This window comes from Petaurus breviceps, unplaced genomic scaffold, assembly GCF_028583685.1.
Source record: "Petaurus breviceps papuanus isolate PSGF00001 unplaced genomic scaffold, PetGlider_PUasm1.0 91041, whole genome shotgun sequence".
Lineage (NCBI taxonomy): Eukaryota > Metazoa > Chordata > Mammalia > Diprotodontia > Petauridae > Petaurus > Petaurus breviceps.
In genome coordinates, this window is record NW_027187400.1 from 22179976 (window position 1) to 22199173 (window position 19198).

Sequence of the window (19198 nt, forward strand, 5' to 3'; positions counted from 1 at the left end):
CATCTGGCTAACTTCCAGGCCGACTTCTAGTTACTGTCCTCATGAGAGGAGGGAGGGTGGAGTGCTCCCTCCATGAGTCACTGCAGCTGGGGGAGAGGGGAGGGGAACCCCATTCACAACACCTTGCTGCCCTGGACTTCTGCTCCCCCATCGCTGTCTCTGAGTCTGTTAATAGCACCCACCCTTCTCCATGGTCCCCCACTGAGTTAGTGATGGGGGAGCCAGGGAATTGAAAGGAAGTCAGTTTCTTCCTGCTGCTGTGTGTGGTTAATGACATGGTGGAGATAATACAGAAACCCAAGTAGAACGATAGTGGAGATGGGGCTCAGAGCTCTCTCGTGCTTGGGGATCGGGAAAAGGCTATTAGTAGAAGTTTCAGAGGATGGGGTGAGTGGGGGTGGAGTGCAGGGGAGGGGAAGCATGCTGGGAATTAGAAGATGAAATATCAAAAGAGTTCAGAGGAGGAAGAGATTCCTTCTGGCCAGGGCAATCAGGGAGGGCTTCTCAGAAGAGGTGGCAGTCTGAGCTGGGACTTGAAAGCCATGGAAGATTTCAACAAGAATAATTGGGGGCAGGGAAAGACATTATCCATATGCAAAGGCTAGAAGGCAGGAAGGTACAAAAACCTATTCGGGGACCAGCTCAATTTGGCTGGAGAGGAAGGGCAAGAAGTCCAGCTATAGGGATTGGCTTAATGGCAGGATGTGACGGACTGTTTTCCATTTTGTCTCTGTGGTCTCTGTCCCCAGTTCAGAGTAGCAATGGTTGGAGAGCAAATCTCAGATCCAGGGAGTCCTAGATTCTGACCCATACCGATTGTGTGACTCTGGGTAAGTCACCTAAACACTCAGGGCCCCTGAGCAACCCGCTGGGTCTAGAAATTGCAGAGAAGATGCCTACTAGCACAGGTGGAGGGACTTCCCAGCTTCAAGCCAAGGAAATATTCAGATCTAGTCCCCACCCCAGTCCTTAGGTCAGTGTTCCGGATGTTGAAAGCATTTAATAGGTTCAAGATGGATTTAATGGTAAAGGCAGACTGACATTTTTTTTTTCCTACCAGAACTATGATTTCATTGGTGTAAGGAATTCCCAGTAAGGAAATCTACCAATCAATCAATCATCAGGCATTTATTAAGCACCTGTTATGCTAGACACTAGGATAGAGAAGCAAAGCATTGAGCCACTGGGGATACAGAAACCAAAACAACAACAACAAAAAAAATAGTTGAATAAATGATGGTAAATTGGCTGATTTTTTCATTCATTTACTTATTAGAGGCAGCTAGGTGGGAAGTGGACAGAGCACTGGGTCTAGAGGCAGGAAGATCGGAGTTCAAATCTAGCCTCATACACTTCTTAGTTATATAATCCTGGGCAAGTCACTTAACCTGAGTGCCTCAGTTTCCTCAACTGTAAAATGAGGATAATAATACCACCTACCTGGAAGGACTGTGCAAAGATAAAAAGAGATAATATTTGTAAAGCAGGCACCACAATGCCTGGCACATAGTAGGTGCTTAATAAATATGTGTTCCCTTTCTTCCTTCTACAATTTAGCCTCAAAGGGTGGCCTAGAACCCCGAGAGGTAAGGTGACTTGGCCAGGGTCATGTAGCTAGGACATGTTAGAGGCAGGACATGAATCTAGTCTTCCTGATACCACAATTAGTAGCTATACTCCGCTACCTCTCTACCTAGCAAATTAAAACTAGCAATAGATATTTATTAAATGAACAAATGAGGTCTGGGATCTCTCCCTCGCTTTGGCAATGCCATGTCCTCCCCTCCATCATTTCAAGACTCATCCCCTACAAGAACCTTGAGTAGCTAGATCTCTAAAGCTTGCTCTAACTCCCTCACAGTTTGCACATAATAGGAGCTTAGAATTGGGGAATCAGAGTCCTTCCTGGTAAATCCCATCCTACCCACCTCCTAATATTGTTGTCAGACATTCTGTGAAAACACTTACAGTTTACACAGTCATGCAAATAGAAAGTATCATTTATACAATCTGGCTCAATTCAACAAACATTAATTAAGCACTTGCTGTATGCAGAGCATTTACCATCCTGACAGAGACCAAAAAATTAGCTAAAACTCAGTCCCCACTTTTGTAGAATTCACAGCTTAGCAGGCAGATAAAGTACCAGTGCAGATGATTGAAAGACGTGATAATTCTGTCCAACTCTTTGTTTTCTTGGTAAAGAGCCGAGTGGTTTGCCATTTCCTTCTCCAATGGATTGAAGCAAACAGAGGTAAGGTGACTTACCCAGGGTCACACAGTGCGTATCCAAAGCTGAATTTGAACTCACGTCTTCCTGACTCCAGCCCTAGCACTCTATCCACTGAGTCAGCTAGTTGCCCTGATGACCAGGTTAAGGAGATGCATCACAATGTGCCATGAGAGGTCTAAGAAGAAATCACTTCATCAAAAAACATTTATTAAGCTCCTACTATATGCCAGGCATTGTTCTTGATGCTAGGCATACAAAAAAATGTCAAATTACTGACTTGGGGGGAATCAGGGAATTGGGCTTTAAAGTTAACCAATCAGTCAACAGGCATTTATTAAAAACACCACAAATTCACAACACAAGAAGGGGAGAGAGAACATTCCAAGCATACTCACTTCCTACAGGAGTCTTGCCAGACTCTAGAGCAGGGGTGAGGCCACATGTGGCCTTAAGGCCACAGGTTCCCCACCCCTGTTCTAGAGTCATCTAGAGCAGACAGAGAACTGCCCCTCAGGTGAATGTACCCAGAGAGCAATGACTAGAGGAACCATAGCTGCCAAGCATCGTGGTCCATCAACTCATTGGCATGTGACTATTTTTAGATTTTTAAAGTTTGTAACTTGAAAGAATAAATTAAATCAAATAACTATTTGGAAACCATGGGAAGATTATATAAAGACTGTTGGGCTAATTTTTGATAGAAAGATAGATTTCTTGAGTTTTATCTTATAATTCTCATCATTAGCAGAAGCAGCTGACATTTATTAAGTTCTTATTGTGTGTCTGGAACACTTCTAAATGCTGGGAATACAGAGAAAGGTAAAGACATTCCCTGCTCTCAAGGAGCTCACAGTCTGTTGGAAGAGACAACATTGCAAACAATCATATACAAACTGACATACACACACACATACTCATATATACATATGGAACTGATATATAGGGAAAATTGGATATATAGCACATATATGTATGGGGAAAATATAGGGAACTAAGGGGTGTGTGTGTCTGTGTGTGTGTGTGTAGGGAAAATTGGATATATAGGATATATATGTATGGGGAAAATATAGGGAACTAAGGTGTGTGTGTGTGTGTGTGTGTGAGTGTGTGTGTGTGTGGGGGGGGGGAGTGGGGGAAATTGGATATAATCTCAGAGGGAAGGAGCAAACATTGAAGGGGACCAGGAAAGGCCTCTTGAGCACAAGAGGAAATGTGAAAAGTTGAGGACAGAACATTCAGGATAGACAGCTGACTCTTTAGCAGCTTTGGGGGGAACTTGCTGATTGGTGGAGAACCATTGCTTTGCTGGTTGGGTAGAAAAAGGCTGGAAACCCGTCAGCTGAGAGCCCAATCCTACTCCTGAAGCCTATGGGGTGACTGCCCTTCAGCTACCATCTATATGAGAGAAGGGAAATCGCTTAAGGGTGCCCCTGTCTCCTTCTGCCTTCTCTGGTTTTACAAAGAGAAACAGAGGGGAAAGATAGGTTTGCTTGGGCTGAGAGAAGACTCCTGGAGCTGACTGGACAAAATGGAATCCCCTATTATTTACAGACCATGGGAGCTTGGCAGTTCTTTATCTTAAGGAGAACTTTTGTGTTCTTCAGTGAGGCAGGAAACAAAAAGAATTGAAAGAACTATCACTGATTTGTTATTGTGAAAGCAAAAAGAGTAGCTTTGCTGAGCAGGAGATCAATGACAAGCGGCAGAGAAATCAGCTAGCAGAGAAGCAGCTTTGTGTGGTGCGGACTGTTCCTGAAGGGAACAAGGATACCCAGGCCTGAAGTCCAGAGGTTTCTCTTCTCAGGCGCTTCCTGCAAAGTTTCTAAGTTTCTCTCCCCAACACACTTCACACATTGGTAGGAGAGGGTCACCCGGGTTCTCTATTTAGTAACTGTTATGTTTGATTATTCCTACTTTTGCTTTCTATTAAGTCAATCTTTGGTTATTCCTACTTTTGCCTTATCATTAAGCAAATACTATATGTTTAATAGTTCATGCTCATCTTGTTTGGTATTTAAGTTCAGAATTTTCAAAAAAAAATTTTTAAGGAAAAATGACCAAAAAAATCATTAATGTTGTCAATGGTGACTGATTTTGTAGAAATGTGAAGCACCCAGCAGAGGTTGAGAAGCTAAAATAATGAGTAATAGAACTGTCACCTCCCTGCCCCCCCCACACCAGGGTTACCCCTACTATTCTAAAAGACAGTATTGAGTCATAAATACATGACCATGGCCCCTCTCTGGAAACACCAGACCTGTCAGCACGAGTAAAGGTTCAATGAGCAAATTAACCCAGAGATCAAGAGTGAGGGGTGGGGTGGGGGAGGAGCACACCACACCCAGAGTTACACATGTATTTACTTCCTGTCTGTATATATGTGTGTGTATATGTATATATCTATATCTATATAAAACTTATATGGTGTTTTCCCAGATTGAATATAAGTTCCTGAAGACGGGTGTTTTTTAAATTATTTTTATATCCTTAGTATCCAAAAAATGCCTTTCCACATGGTAGGCATTTAATATATGCCTACTGATTGATTGATATAAGTATTGGGGGATGAATTCTAAACATTTAACTGCATATCACTATTTAAATAGCATTGTTGATTCACTTAGCTTTTTCTGTGTAAATCTTTAGGCTAAGTTCTTCTGAGGAATTTAAGGATCTCACTTAGGAAGTTCTGCCTATAACATACTGAGGCTTGATGTAATCAGCAAAACCACCTGCAAACAGGAGCATCTGGAGGACCTGACGATCCCTCCATCATTCAGACTCTGCTGGACAGAAATTACTTGGCTTTTTTACATACTTTATTTTTTTTTATTTATTACATACTACGTGGACTATATTTACTTTTTTACATTTACTAGATACTTCATACACTATAAATATGTATATAAATGCATATATGTATATATGCAGATATAGTTTTATATACTATGTGTATATATGAACACACATATATATACTTTATATGTATATGCATCCATACATTTAAATATACATATGTTCTTTATAGATTTCTCTCTCACTTAGAATATTGTAAAATTAGTCTTCCTGGCTCAAGTTTCTCCCCACTCAAATCCATTTTCCACATAGCTGAGAAAGTGATTTCCCTTTGTTCATAGAGTGTCAGAGCTGGGAGGGACCTTGGCTCAGGCAGTTAAAGAATAGAATTAATTACAGAGTGAAATAAAATAGAAAGTAGAAAATCAATTATTTAATTTTCTCAAATAGAAAGATAAGAAGTAACACAGTCTATATCCTCAATAAGCTGACAAAAGTCTATTGATGCTAATAGTTCACACATCGATCTCTGATTTCATTTGAACTCATAATAATCTTTTAAAATAGTAGGAAAAGTATTACTACTACTATTACTACTACTGCTACTACTACTACTACTACTACCACCACTACTAGTACTCTACTACCACAACCACTACTGCTACTTCTACTACTACTACTACTATTAGTAGTACTTATTGCTGTTGAGGAAACTGAGGATCGAAGATCCTCCAATAGAATATACCAAGGGACTGGTATATGTATAGAGTATCTCTGATGTAATTTCTCACATGGAACAGGCTGGGGAGCCTGCATCCAGGACAGTCATGATGACCTGAAATTGGATTGCCTTTGAGAGACTTTTGAGCATATGTAGACATTCTGTAACTGGTTAGAGTTAGCTGAATCTTTTAAATTGGCTGAGCAGCCAAAACTTGAGGCCATTAACAGCATCTGGTGAAAGATAAAGCTAGAAGAAGAGAGGTCTTGGATGCTCCCTCTCCCCCCCCCCCCCCCCTCTCCCTCTCTCTCTCTGTCTCTCCCCTCTCTTCTCCTCCCTGTCCCTCTCCTCTCTCCCTCTCCCCTCCCCTCTCTCTCTTTGTCTCTTTCTGTCTGTCTGTCTCTCTCTCTCTCTCTCTGGCTAACATATGATGCTGTGAAAATAGGACTAGCTGCTTTGTCTTGACATTGATTCTTTCATTTTAAGGGAAGGAGAGTAATCAGAAGGTTCCAACCTCATAAGCTCCCAAAGGTGAGGAAATCAATGCTCTAGGAGTTCAGTACTACCAGTGGTCCAAGTCACAACCAGTCTAGAATTGAAGTCCTGATGATGGAGAAATTTTGCTGAACCAAGGACTCTGTAGGAAGCATTTTGATGGTAAGTTGATGGGACCAAGGCAACTTTGAAAGTGTGCTTAAGGGCGGCCAGGTGGCTCAGCGAGTAAGAGCACCCGCTCCAGTGTCAGGATGACCTGGGGATCAAATCTGGGCTCAGATACTCAGCACCACACCCAGAAATAACTGGCTGTGTAACCTTGAGCAAGTTACTTAACCCCAATTGCTTAGGGGTGGCCAGGTGGCTCAGTGAATAAGAGCACCAGCTCCAGTGTCAGTCCTAGAGATGAAGACGGTGTAAGGGAAAGTATCCTGAAGTGTTAGAGAGAAATGTTTATACTTCTGTTATTGCTTTATCTTTGAAGTAAATATTCTTTTACAAATGGGACTGGAGTGCTAGTCAGGCATCTAACAGTGGGAGACAACTGGCAGGGACTCGAGCAGATAACGTATCCCTGAGGGGGAGATGCAGCCAGTCAGCTAAGCATTTATTAACCACCTACTATGTGCCTGGCACCATGCTAAGTGCTAGGGATATAAAGAAAGATAAAAAACATTTTAAAAACAGTCCCTTCTCTCAAAGAGCTCACAAATCTAGAAGATGGCAGGCGGACAACTACGTGCAAGTAAACTGTAGACAAGATAAACTGCAGATAATCCACAGAGAAAAGGCAGTGGCATCTTGCAGAAGGTAGGATTTGGGCTAAGACTTGAAGGAAGCCAGGAGAAAGAAATGAATGAGGACAGAGCCCCCGCCATTGAAAATGCCAAAGGTCAGGAAATCTGTGATAAACAGCCAGGAAGCCAGTGAACCGAAGATTACATTTGTGGGCATCGGGATGAGTAAGGAATGCTGGAAAGGTAGGAAGCAGTCAGGCTATGGATGGCTTCCAAAGCTAAATAAAGGATTTCATGTTTGATCCCAGAGCCAAAAGGGAGTCATTGGAACATATTAAGTAGGGGGGGGTGATATGGTCAAACCTGCACTTTAGGAATGAGTCAACAATGATAGCCTTCCTAAATGGCTTCAGGCTTCGAATCATCAATTCAACAGATTAGTGAAAGATGATCTAGGGTAAGTGGAAACTCGGGCAGGAAGACCAACCAGCAGGCTATTGCAATAGTTCCGGCATGAGGTAATGGGGGCCTGTAGACCCTAAGGCAGTGTCAAAGGAGAGAAGGAGTTGTGGGAGAGATGTCATGAAAGTAAAATCAATAGGACTTGGTGACTGGTTGGATACTGGAGGGTGAGAGAGTGAGGAGCTGAGAACGACACTTAGGTTGATACTGGGGAAATGGCAACACCTTCCTCAGAAAGAGGGAAGTTAGGAAGAGGGAAGAGTTTGGGGGAAAAGAAAAGAAAAATCCGTTCTGGACACGTGAAGTTTAAGATGGCTACAGTGCGTCTGGTTCAAGATGCCCCATAGGAGGTCAGAAGCTGGAGGTCAGTTATTGTTGTTGCTGTGTGTCCGTCATTTTCTAAGAGGATCATGACATCATGGGGTGATGTCTTGACTTGCAGGTGAATTGGGCTTAAGTGAGGCAGAGTTGCACAAATTTGTCAACTTCACTCTCTTCCAGAGTCATCAGAGTCTAGTACCAGGACAAAAGTCAAGACAACTGGCAAAGGCATGGGCTGCAGTGAATGACCTTGGCATCTTTGATGTCTGACCAAGCTCTAGACACTTGTTTGCTTCAGTCACTTTCATGGTCGTTGGAACAAACTGTTCTCATCCACCCATTTGTAATGTTAATGGTACATAAGATCTTCCCTGCCCATTAATAGGCCTCAAGTGGAGCCCATGAAGGGAAACTTGTTTAAGGGAGGCTTGCTTGTAGAAAGGCTTCCACACTTTTTGTTAATTTCTAATTAGACACTAAGTCATGACGGTTGTGATGCCCTCTGGCTCTAAAAAAAAAAAAATGGTATATATACTCTGAGCTTAGCATTTTGCTTTGGGTCTCACTCATTGGAAGTGTTCTTGTGATTTGACCAGATGAGACTCTGTGTAGCTGTTAAAGAGCCCCTCAGCTTTGAAAAGCCCAGATGTTGGTACGTCTTTCTCTGGTAACTATGTATATATTGCCTTGGTCAGACAGTTGGATCTGTCTCTTGATCTGTACTAACTTCTCAAACAGTTAGAAGCCCTGTCTGTGAGTCTTTATTTCTCTGCTTGTATTTTCTCTGAAGTTCAGGGTACTGACTTCTCCCCTGGACTAGTGAATGTATTTTAAAAAGATTGTTGATCTCTTAAACAACTGTCTTTCTTAGTAAAGCAGATCTAAGAACCTGTGCTAGCAGCCATCCTGGGTATGCCTTTGTGGTTGCTGCTACCCATTCCAGAAGGAAAAGTTTTCACATTCTTAGGGCAGATATCCCCATATTTCGCCAACAGGACTGAAGCTGTTGGCTACCCTTAACCTGGTTTAACCTGCTGACCAAAATGATTTACCAGGGTGTAGCCACTGAGTGTGCTACACTTTCTTGGAGCCACAGGTGAGATTTGGGTGACAGGTAAATAGCAAAGGTGAATAAGTAGCCCTGAGAAGGGCTTGGCAAGTCTTTACCAGTGGTTCTAGTCCTCTCTGAACACCCCACCCCATATACCCTACATTGGAGGTCAGTAGAGAAGTTAGAGCTGTACAAGTAGACTTGAGAATTATCAGCATAGAGAAGATCACTGAATCCATGGGAATTGATGAGATCACCAAGTGAAATAGCAAAGAGGGAAAAGAGAAAAAGAACTGGGAAGGAACTTCGGGGGATATCCACATTTAGTAGGTATGACTTGGATAAAGAGCCAGTCAAGAACCCTGGGGAGCAGTCAGATAGATAGGAGGAGAACCAGGAGAGAGTGCTATCATAAAAGCCTAGAGAGAAGGGAGTATCAAGGAGAAAAGGATAATTGATAGTGTCAAAAGCTGCAGAGACCTCAAAAAGAAAGAGGATTGAGAAAAGGCCATTGGATTTGGCAACTAAGAGACTTGTAACTTTGGAGACAGCAGTTTCAGTTGAGTAGGATGCTTAGAAGTCAGACTGCAGAGAGTTAAGAGGAGAGTGAGAGGAAAGGAAGCAAAGGCATCAAATGTAGATGGTTTTCTCAAAGAGTTTAACCACAAAAAGGAAGAGAAATATGGATGACAATGGGACAGATCAAGTGAAGGTTTCTTTTTTGAGGACAGGGAAGAAATGAGCATGTTTAAAGGTGGTAGGAAAGTAACCAATAGACAGGGAGAGATTGAACTGAGAGAGTGGGGATGATAGAGTGGGGATATCTACTGGAGAAAAAATGGTGGATAGTGATTTTTGGCAAGGGGAAGGACCACCTTTTATGTGAGACAGGCGTGAAGTAGACAGTAGCATCTGAGTGATGTGAGATGAGGAGAAGAGGAGGGATTTTATGTTAAATGGCCTCAATGTTTTTCTCTAGCAAGATTCTCATATGAAAGTGGATGAAGGGGGAGCCATGGGAGATTTGAAGAGGGATGAAAAGGTTAGGAAGAGCTGCCACGGTGAATGGGATAGTGAGTCAATTAAGGAGGTAGAAAAGGAATATATGGCTGAAATGAGAGCCATGTGCATTATGTAAAAAATTAGTAGTAGACTCAATCAGAATGATTTCATTTTTTCCTCTAGTTTCTTTTAGCAGTACATGTGTAGGAACAAAGGCAGTGAATAGTGAAAGTAATCCAGGGCTGAAACTTGGCAGGGTACCATCTTTGGTAGGATAAAGGGCCAAGGGAATTTAGACAGATTACATAACAAAACTGAACTGGTTCACCGAGGGATCAAGGTGGGGAAAGGAGGGGGGTATATCTAGCATAAGGGTAACAGCGTGGGAAAGAAGTGAAGGGTGGAGGGATTGAAAGTCATGAACTAATAACTTCAGCAAAGCTGCAGGATATAAAATAAACCCACATAAATCATCGGCATTTCTATATATTACTAACAAAGCCCAACAGCAAGACATAGAAAGAGAAATTCCATTTAAAGTTATTGTAGACATTATAAAATATTTGGGAGTCTACCTGCCAAAACAAACCCAGGAACTATATGAACATAATTACAAGACACTTTTCACATAAATAAAGTCAGACCTAAGTAATTGGAAAAACATCAGTTATTTGTGGGTAGGTTGAGCTAATATAATAAAAAAGACAATTCTATCTAAATTAACTTACTTATTCAGTGCCATACCAATCAAACTACCAAAAATTATTTTATAGAGCTACAAAAAATAATAACAAAATTCATCTGGAAGAACAAAAGGTTCAGAATATGAAGGGAATTAATGAAAGAAATGTTAGCGAAGGTGGACTATCCATACCAGATCTTAAATTATATTATAAAGCAGCAATCATCAAAACTACTTGGTACTGGCTAAGAAATAGAGGATTGTATCAGTGGAATAGATTAGGTATACATAAGGCATAGTAGTCAATGACTACAGTAATCTACTATTTGATAAACCCAAAGACCCCAGCTTCTGGGATAAGATCTCACTATCTGACAAAAACTGCTAGGAAAACTGGAAAATGGTATGGCAGAAATTAGGCATAGACTAACATCTTACACCATATACCAAAATAAAGTCCAAATGAATACACAATTTAGATATAAAGGCTAATACTATAAGCAAATTTAGGAGAGCAAGGAATAATTTATCTGTCAGATTTATGGAAAGTGGTGAGAACATTATGAAATGAAAAATGTATAATTTTATTTCTTTCAGTTTCTATCAATTTTAGTTTTTCTTTCTTTTTTTGAATTTAATTTATTTATTTTCTTCTAGTTTACAACATTCAGTTCCACAATCCCCTGAGCTCCAAATTTTCTCCCCTTCCCTCTCCCCCCACCATGGCGGTAAGCAATCAGATGTAGATTCTACAAATACCTTTACATTAAACATTAGTCAAGTTGTAAAGGAGAATTATAATCAATGGAGTGAACAACGAGGAAGAAGAAATCAAAGAAAACACAAAAGAGAGAGATCAAGTAGTTTGCTTCACTCTGCATTCAGACTCTGTTGTTCTTTCTTTGGATGTGGCTATCCCTTTCCATCAGGGGTCTTTTGGAGTTGTCCTCTAACCTTGCATTGCTGAGAGGAACCCAGTCTATCAAAGTTAGTCAAAAATGGATCATTTTAATGACATTATATCGAAAAGTTTTTGCACAAAGTCAATACAACCAAGATTAGAAGGGAAGCAGAAAACTTGGAAAGAATTTTTACAACCAGTGTCTCTGATAAAGGCCTCATTTCTAAAATATATCGAAAAGTGAGTCAAATTTATAAGAATATAAGTCATTCCCCAATTGATAAATGGTCAAAGGATATGAACAGGCAGTTTTCAGAGGAAGAAATTAAAGCTATTTATAGACATATGAAAAAATGCTCCAAATCACTATTGATTAGAGAAATGCAAATCAAAACAACTCTGAGGTACCACATCACACCTATCAGATTAGCTAACATGACAAAACAGGAAAATGATAAGTGTTGGAGAAGATGTGGGAAAGTTGGAACACTAATGCATTGATGGTGGAGTTGTGAACTGATCCAACCATTCTGGAGGGCAATTTGGAACTATGCCTAAAGGGCTATAAAAATGTGCATACCCTTTGACCCAGTGATACCACTTCTAGGTCTATATCCCAAAGAGATCATAAAAATGGGAAAAGGACCTATATGTACAAAAATATTTATAACATCTCTTTTTGTGGTGGCCAAGAATTGGAAATTGAGGAGATGTCCATCAGTTGGGGAATGACTGAACAAGTTGTGGTATATAAATATAATGGGATGCTATTTTGCTATAAGAAATGATGACTTCAGAAAAACCTGGAAAGACTTATATGAACTGTTGCTGAATGAAGTGAGCAGAACCAGGAGAACATTGTACACAGTAACAGCCACAGTCTGTGGTGACTGACTTTGATAGATTTAACTCTTCTCAGCAATGCAAGGACCCAAAACAATTACAAGAGACTTTTGATGGAAAATGCCATCCACATCCACAGGAAGAACTATGGAGGCTGAATGCAAATCAAAGCATACTATTTGCTCTCTTTCTTTTTGTTTTGTTTTGTTTTTTCTTTCTCATGGTTCCTCCTATTCATTCTATTTCTTCTATACAACACGACTAATGTGAAAATATGTTTAATAGTAATATATATGTAGAGCCTATATCCGATTTCATGCCGTCTTGGGGAAGGGAAAGGGGAGGGAGGTGGAAAAAACTGAAAACTTATGGAAGGGCAGCTAGGTGACACAGTGAATAGAGCACCAACCCTGGAGTCAGGAGGACCTGAGTTCAAATCCGGCCTCAGACACTTAACGTTTACTAGCTGTGTGACCTTGGGCAAGCCACTTAACCTCAATTGCCCTGCCTTCCCCACCTCCAAAAAAAAAAAAAAGACAAAAACTTATGGAAGCAAATTTTGAAAACTAAAAATTAATTAATTTTTTTTTTGAATGCGCAATGCCTGTCACACAGTACACGGTTAATAACTGCTGGTTGACGGAATGACTGATACAATTAACAAGTTGACCTCAGGTCTTCCTGTCTCCCCATCTGGTGCCCTAGACACAACACCACCTTCAGAATCCCCATTTACATTATCTTTTAACATGGTTATTCTGCTCACCTCCATTTGAAGCCCACACCTAGAAGAGGTGAGAAAGAAGCCGCTATCTCTCCAGGTAGCCTTTCTACTTTGGGAGAATCTGCATTGTTAGGAAGTTGTACTTTTTTTCCTGACATCTAGCCTAAATGGTCCTCTCCACCACTTGAATTCACTGCCCCAAGTTTTGCCCTCTCAGGCCAAAGAGAAGTCTAATCCTCCCCCTCCTCCCTTCTAGCCCTTTAAAGACTTCATTCATGTTTCTCTGCCTTACCCCACTACCAAGTCTTATCTTCTCCAGGCTAAACATTGACAGTTTCTTCAGCTGTCCCTTACATGGCATGAACTCAAGGGCTTGCACCATCTCTTCAGATGCTCTCCAGTCATTCCTAAACTGGAGTGCCCAAAACCAAGCACAACTTTGAGACCTTGGCAACTTGAGGAGACGATCGCCTGAGGCACAGTATGTGCTGGTGACCTGTGATCTGCATCACTGGAAGTAAAGCCGACGACAATGAAACCTGAGATGTTCTGAAATACCTACATGTGTACTGATACAATCTGTCTTGTCTGCAATGTCACATTGTCTGTTCTTAGAGGGTAGAGACTAGCAGAAGGTTGGTTGGAGGGGGTTTTTCTGTACTCCACAGAAGATAACCCTATGTACCTAGAACATTCTATAAATGCTTGTTTAAAAAAAATACAGGGTAAGCAATTGCTATGTACTTTCATTATGTCCACTCTCTTACCATCTAGAAAATGGGTCGTTTTGATGCCGTCATACACTCCCTAAATCAGCACTGACATGAGGATGGGATTTTGAGCAGCAAGAGACACTCATCAAGTTCAAGTTCCCCATTTTACAGAGGAGGAAACAGAAGGTCAGTCCAAAAAGGGGAAGTGACTTGCCCAGACTTACATAGTTAGCAAGCATGAGAGCTGGGATTTGAACCTAGGGCCTCTGACACCAGATAGGTGTTCTTTCCATTCTACGACATGGCTTCTCACTGAATGGCTGCCATGTCCAATGTACTAGGCAGGAGAGGGGAGGTGTGGAGCCTGAGAACTGAAAGCAACTACATAGCTCTTTAGAGTTTGCAAAGCACTTTGCAAATACTATCACTTTTTATCCTCACAACAACCCTAGGAGCTAGATATTATTAATATCCTCATTTTACAGTTGGGGAAACTGAGGCAGACAGATGCTAAGTGAATTGCCCAGGGTGCACAACAACCCTAAGATGAAGAGGTTGTTCTATCCCCATTTTACAGATGAAGAAACTGAGGCAAATAGCTGTTAAGTGAATTACCCAGGGTCACACAACTAGGAAGTGCCCAACAACCCTAAGATGTAGGGGTTATTATTATCATCTGCCTAAAGTCATATTTGAATTCAGGTCTTCCTGACTCCAGGACCAATACTCTATCCATTGCAACACCCAGCTGCCTCTATTGAGGTACAAAATGCACCACCTCCCCCTCTTCCTTCAACTCAAACCTGCCTCTGCTCTTAAGTTACCTATCTAGTTGAAGGAAATGGGGATGGTGAGCCTGGAGAAAAGAAGGTCCAGGTCGAGGGTTTGTTCTGTGAAGCTTGGACTCAGTCCAAGGGCCACACTTGAGAACCTAGAGGGCCACTTGTGGCCTCGAGGTTGCAGATCTGGTGTCAGGAGAAAGTTCCTAATCATTAGAGTTATCTTAAAGTGGCAAGCACTGCCTTGGGAGAGAATGAGCTCCCTGTCACTGGATTTCAAGCAGAGTCTGAATGAGCACTTGCCAGCTGTCCTGATCAGGGCTGTGCTTCAGCCACCTCAAGCCGGCTTGTGAGAGCCAATTGTAAATTCTTATTGTGAGCATCTACACCTTGGAAACTGGCAAGCCCTAAACGTCAGGGCTTAATTTATTGCTCTGTTCATTGTCTAGGAGACTTAAGAAATGTTAATGAGGTTAAACTTGGGGCTGCTGTTTGCTCTTCCTTCTCAAAGGGGACCATGACATCAGGAAGGTGATGCCACGACATGCAAGTGAATTGGACTGAAGAGGCAGGGCTGAAAGTCAAAAGTGGATTTGGGGGGGAATATAATGGATTCTATTTTGTCCTGTATTTCCTGTTATTATAAATGTAAATTATAATATAGTATACTATATAATAGTATATTATAGTATAGTAGTTATATACTAATAATGAAAAATTTTTAAAAATAGAAACATATAACTATTACATTATTCAGTTTTGTCATTTTTGAGTTGTGTCTATATGGCCCCGTTTGGTGCTTTTGGGGCAGAAATATTAGAATAGTTTACTATTTCCTTCTCCAGTTCACTTTACAGATGAGGAAACTGAGGCAGACAGGGTTAAGTGACTTGCTCAGAATCACACAACTAGGAAGTGTTTGAGGCCAGATTTGAACTTAGAAAGAGGAGTCTTCCTGATTCTAGGCCCAGAACTCTATCTACTGAACCACCTAGCTTGCCCCTATTATGTTATATATAATATTATATATAAATATATAAATGACTTAACAGTATTATAAAATATATACAAATGTAAATATATGTATTTATATCCTACATGACATGTGCTAAATGGTTCCTTTGGTAACTCCATTTTGCCTAAATTTACAATTATGAAAGAAAACTCATAGAGCTCCTCAGCTCCTTCCCTTTACCCTATCTAGTAAAATTGTAGGGGTTTAACAAATGTGGATTGACTAACCAACCAACAAAAAGATACTGGTTCCTTTGGTCCAGGTAAATGGTTATGCTAAAGAACACATTTTTTTCTTTGCAATAGTTTAATAATCCTCTTATTTAAAAAAAAAAAGTTTCTTTTCTGTATCTTTTCCTAAGTTTCCTACCTTAACATACCCCAAAGTGCTTTGTCCTCACTCCAGGTCTCTTAGCTCAGAAGGAGTGAAAATATAGATATAAATATAGATATAAATAGATCTCTCTTTCTCTCTCTCCCAGATATATATATATATACACACACAAACACACTATATATATATATATAATTGTGAAACACACATGTTGTCACCTACTGATTGTATGTGTCACATACTTGAGTGAATAAATAAACTGTAGTTTACCTGTCTGCCTGTATCCTATACTGACTCATTCACATAGTGGCTAGAAGGGACCTTGAAAATTCTTGTAACAGTATCATGCACTTTTAGAGAGCTGGTTGTTAAACATTTGCTTAGACCTTGACAATCCTTGTGACAATATCGTGCCTTTTCAGAGAGCTGGTTGTTAAATATTTACTTAGACCTCGACAATTCTTTCAACAGTATTATGCTTTCTCAGAAATCTGGATGCTAACCATTTATTTGCCAGTACACCCCCAATTATAGTGAGGATTCTTCTTCAGGCGAACCACACCAAAACACTCATGAAGTGCCTCCCAACACTGAGATCCTATGATTCTGAAAGTTGTCAAGTCTTTTCAATTCCACCCACAAAAAATCCTATCCTTCCTTAACTTTCTTATTGGACACCAATCCAATGCAGGCCTTCATCACTGGAACCTAAGATATCACCTCTTTCAGATGAAGACACGGAAGTCATTAGGGATAAAATGCCTGATCCAAGGCCACAGGAGTAGGGTAGCAAAGCCAGTATTCAAATCCTTCTCTGACCTCAATCCGGAATCGTCCATGCACTTCTCTTCTAACCAGTCCTGCCTACGGTATCTCTAATCTATCTTCCACACAGCTGTCAAAATCATCTTCCTTGTGCACAAGTCTCATCGGTCACTCCTCTACTGTCACCTCATCCCAGCAGCCATAATGGGGATATGTTTAACAAAATAAATGAAAATACAATGCAACACAGATAATGTTAACATGTGATTTTCTGAGTCAATCTAAGGCCCTCATTTCTATTTGACTGACATCAGCGGTCTATAGGAAAAACTACAACTTCAGATCCTATCCTCCTAGGCTGCCCAAGGTCTGGCGCCAGTCCATACGTCCAGAATTTATTTACATCATACTTCCCAGTCAGGTGTCTCTACATCAGCCAATCTGGACTGCTCACCATTCTCAGCAGCTCATCCTGACTCGTATATTTGTGAGATCTCCCTGCCATCGGTGGAACTGATTCTAGCCTGGTGAGATCATGAGACACTACTTGCCTCCTGGAGCTTTGCTCAGTTTAAAGCCATTCCCCCTTTCCTACCTTATTTGGAAGGCCCTGCCAGCTTCAAAAATCTAGGCCTAGCCAAGAATTTGAGAATTTTTTTTAGTTCAGTGAAGTGAGGGCCCCACAAAGCTTCCCTCTGGGCATCAGTGGGATGAACTCAACACACCCCCACCTCATCGTCCTGCATCTCAGGGGCTAGGGACCAGAATCCCCAGGGAAGATGTCTTCCTGACTGCTCCCACCTGTGTGATCCTCCTTCCTTACCTGAGGGACAGTGGTAGCAGCAACTCCCTGAAGATTCATTGTGGTAGAAGCCAGGTTCACACGGCTCTTTTTTCTGGAGGGACAGAGGTAGAGAGGGTTAGGCAGGCCAGACCAAAGGAGCTTGAGAGCTGCCCAATCAAGTCAAGACAAAGAGCGTGTATCAAGTGCTTCCTATGTAACAGACATTGTGCTTAGTGCTGGGGATACAAAGAACACAGTCCCTGCCCTCAAGTAGTTCACAGTCTGATGGGGGAAATACCATGCAAACAACTATGTAGGAAAAGGTATACACAGTGAGACTGGAAGACCATCTCAGAGGGAAAGAATTGGGGCAGGGGGGTACTTAGAAAAATGAATTAATAAAGAGATACTTTTAAAATTTGTCCATTTTAAGTAAAACAATCTTACTCAGACAGGTAGTTAGAAAAGGGAGGAGAATTGCAATAGGCAAATAATATCTTAGTGGTACAGAGCACTGGGCCTTGAGTCAGGAAGACTCATCTTCATGAGTTCAAATCTGACTTCAGACACTTAACTGTGTAACCCCAGGAAAGGCATTAAACTTTTTGCTTCAGTTTTCTCATCTTAAAATGAGCTGGAGAAAGCAATGGCAAATCTCTCCAGTATCTTTACCAAGAAAACCCCAAATGGTGGTCACAAAATGTAGGACATAGCTGAAAAATGACTTAACATCATTATAAAAATAGCTTTTACCTTCTGGACTCCCTGAACAGGTCTCAGGGACCCAGATCACACTTAGAGCAGCTTGGTTTCACAGTTTATAAACCATTATTCTGGAATAGCTTGGTGTCCTACTAAAATAAAAATGGATCCCTTCAGTTCCTTATTGACTTAGAAAAGCACAAATTAGCATTATCTATGTTGTGCTATATTTTAATTAATTTTGTTAAATATTTCCCAATTATATTTTAATCTGATTCAAGCTGGGTTCAAATCTACACTCTTGTTGTATGACTATGGTGTGCCTCGTTTCTTTTTCTGTAAAATGGGGATAACAATGCCTATAAGTGCTCTCTTTGGGGCACCCACACTCGCTGTCCAAAAGAGCTCTGGTTTTCTTTTCTGCTAGTGTGTATATAGGGGAAGCATCTTAAACTAACACATCATACAAAAAGACCCCAGGTCCCCCTGTACTTCACCCACACTCCATTGGGACTTTCCACCCCAATATTAAGTTTATCAAAGAGTTTTGACCTATAAGAACTCAGGTCAGACTTAAAAGAGGACCAGTGAACATGGCCACAGCCCTAGGCAACCCCACTGCCTCGATATATGAAGCCTGAAATGAATATGGGGAAAATTCACCCTCCCCAGAGCATCTAGTCCTGGGTTTCCCCACTTAGCCTTTCTGCTTACATCTAAATTATTTTTATCTCACTCAGCAAAATTACCCAAGGAGATGGACAGCAAAAGGATCGACCCAGGGGGCTATCTCACAGACCTGTACACAACCACTCCCCTCCCCAAATTATCACCAAGTTCCAGTCCCCAGAGGCCTGGTTCCGCTCACCTCTAGCTTCCTCTCCCTTCTCTATCTGCCTCTCCTTCCAGGGGAGGGGATGGATATCTCCTTCAACAATTCAATCCAATAAATATATATGAATTGCCTACCATGAGCAATGTAGTCCATAGGCGATCCTTAGCCATTCCTTTTTTAGTATGAAGTGGGGAGGCAGAGAGGAGAAGCCACTGAATTTCAGATCAAAGGGCCTGGGTGTGAATCCTGCCTCAGATACTAATGCTATCACCCTAGGTATAACCTCTCTAAGTCTCCGTTTCCT

General features: G+C 41.2%; 1 protein-coding gene across 1 annotated transcript in view; it reads right to left on the minus strand.

Moving 5' to 3' along the window:
- The window catches only part of TNFRSF8 (TNF receptor superfamily member 8), a 73789-nt gene that overhangs the window by 41766 nt on the left and 12825 nt on the right, over positions 1 to 19198 (minus strand). The window contains exon 2 of the mRNA XM_069078300.1: positions 17397 to 17469. Coding sequence (XP_068934401.1) covers positions 17397 to 17469 — 73 coding nt within the window. The remainder of the gene's footprint in view (positions 1 to 17396; positions 17470 to 19198) is intronic.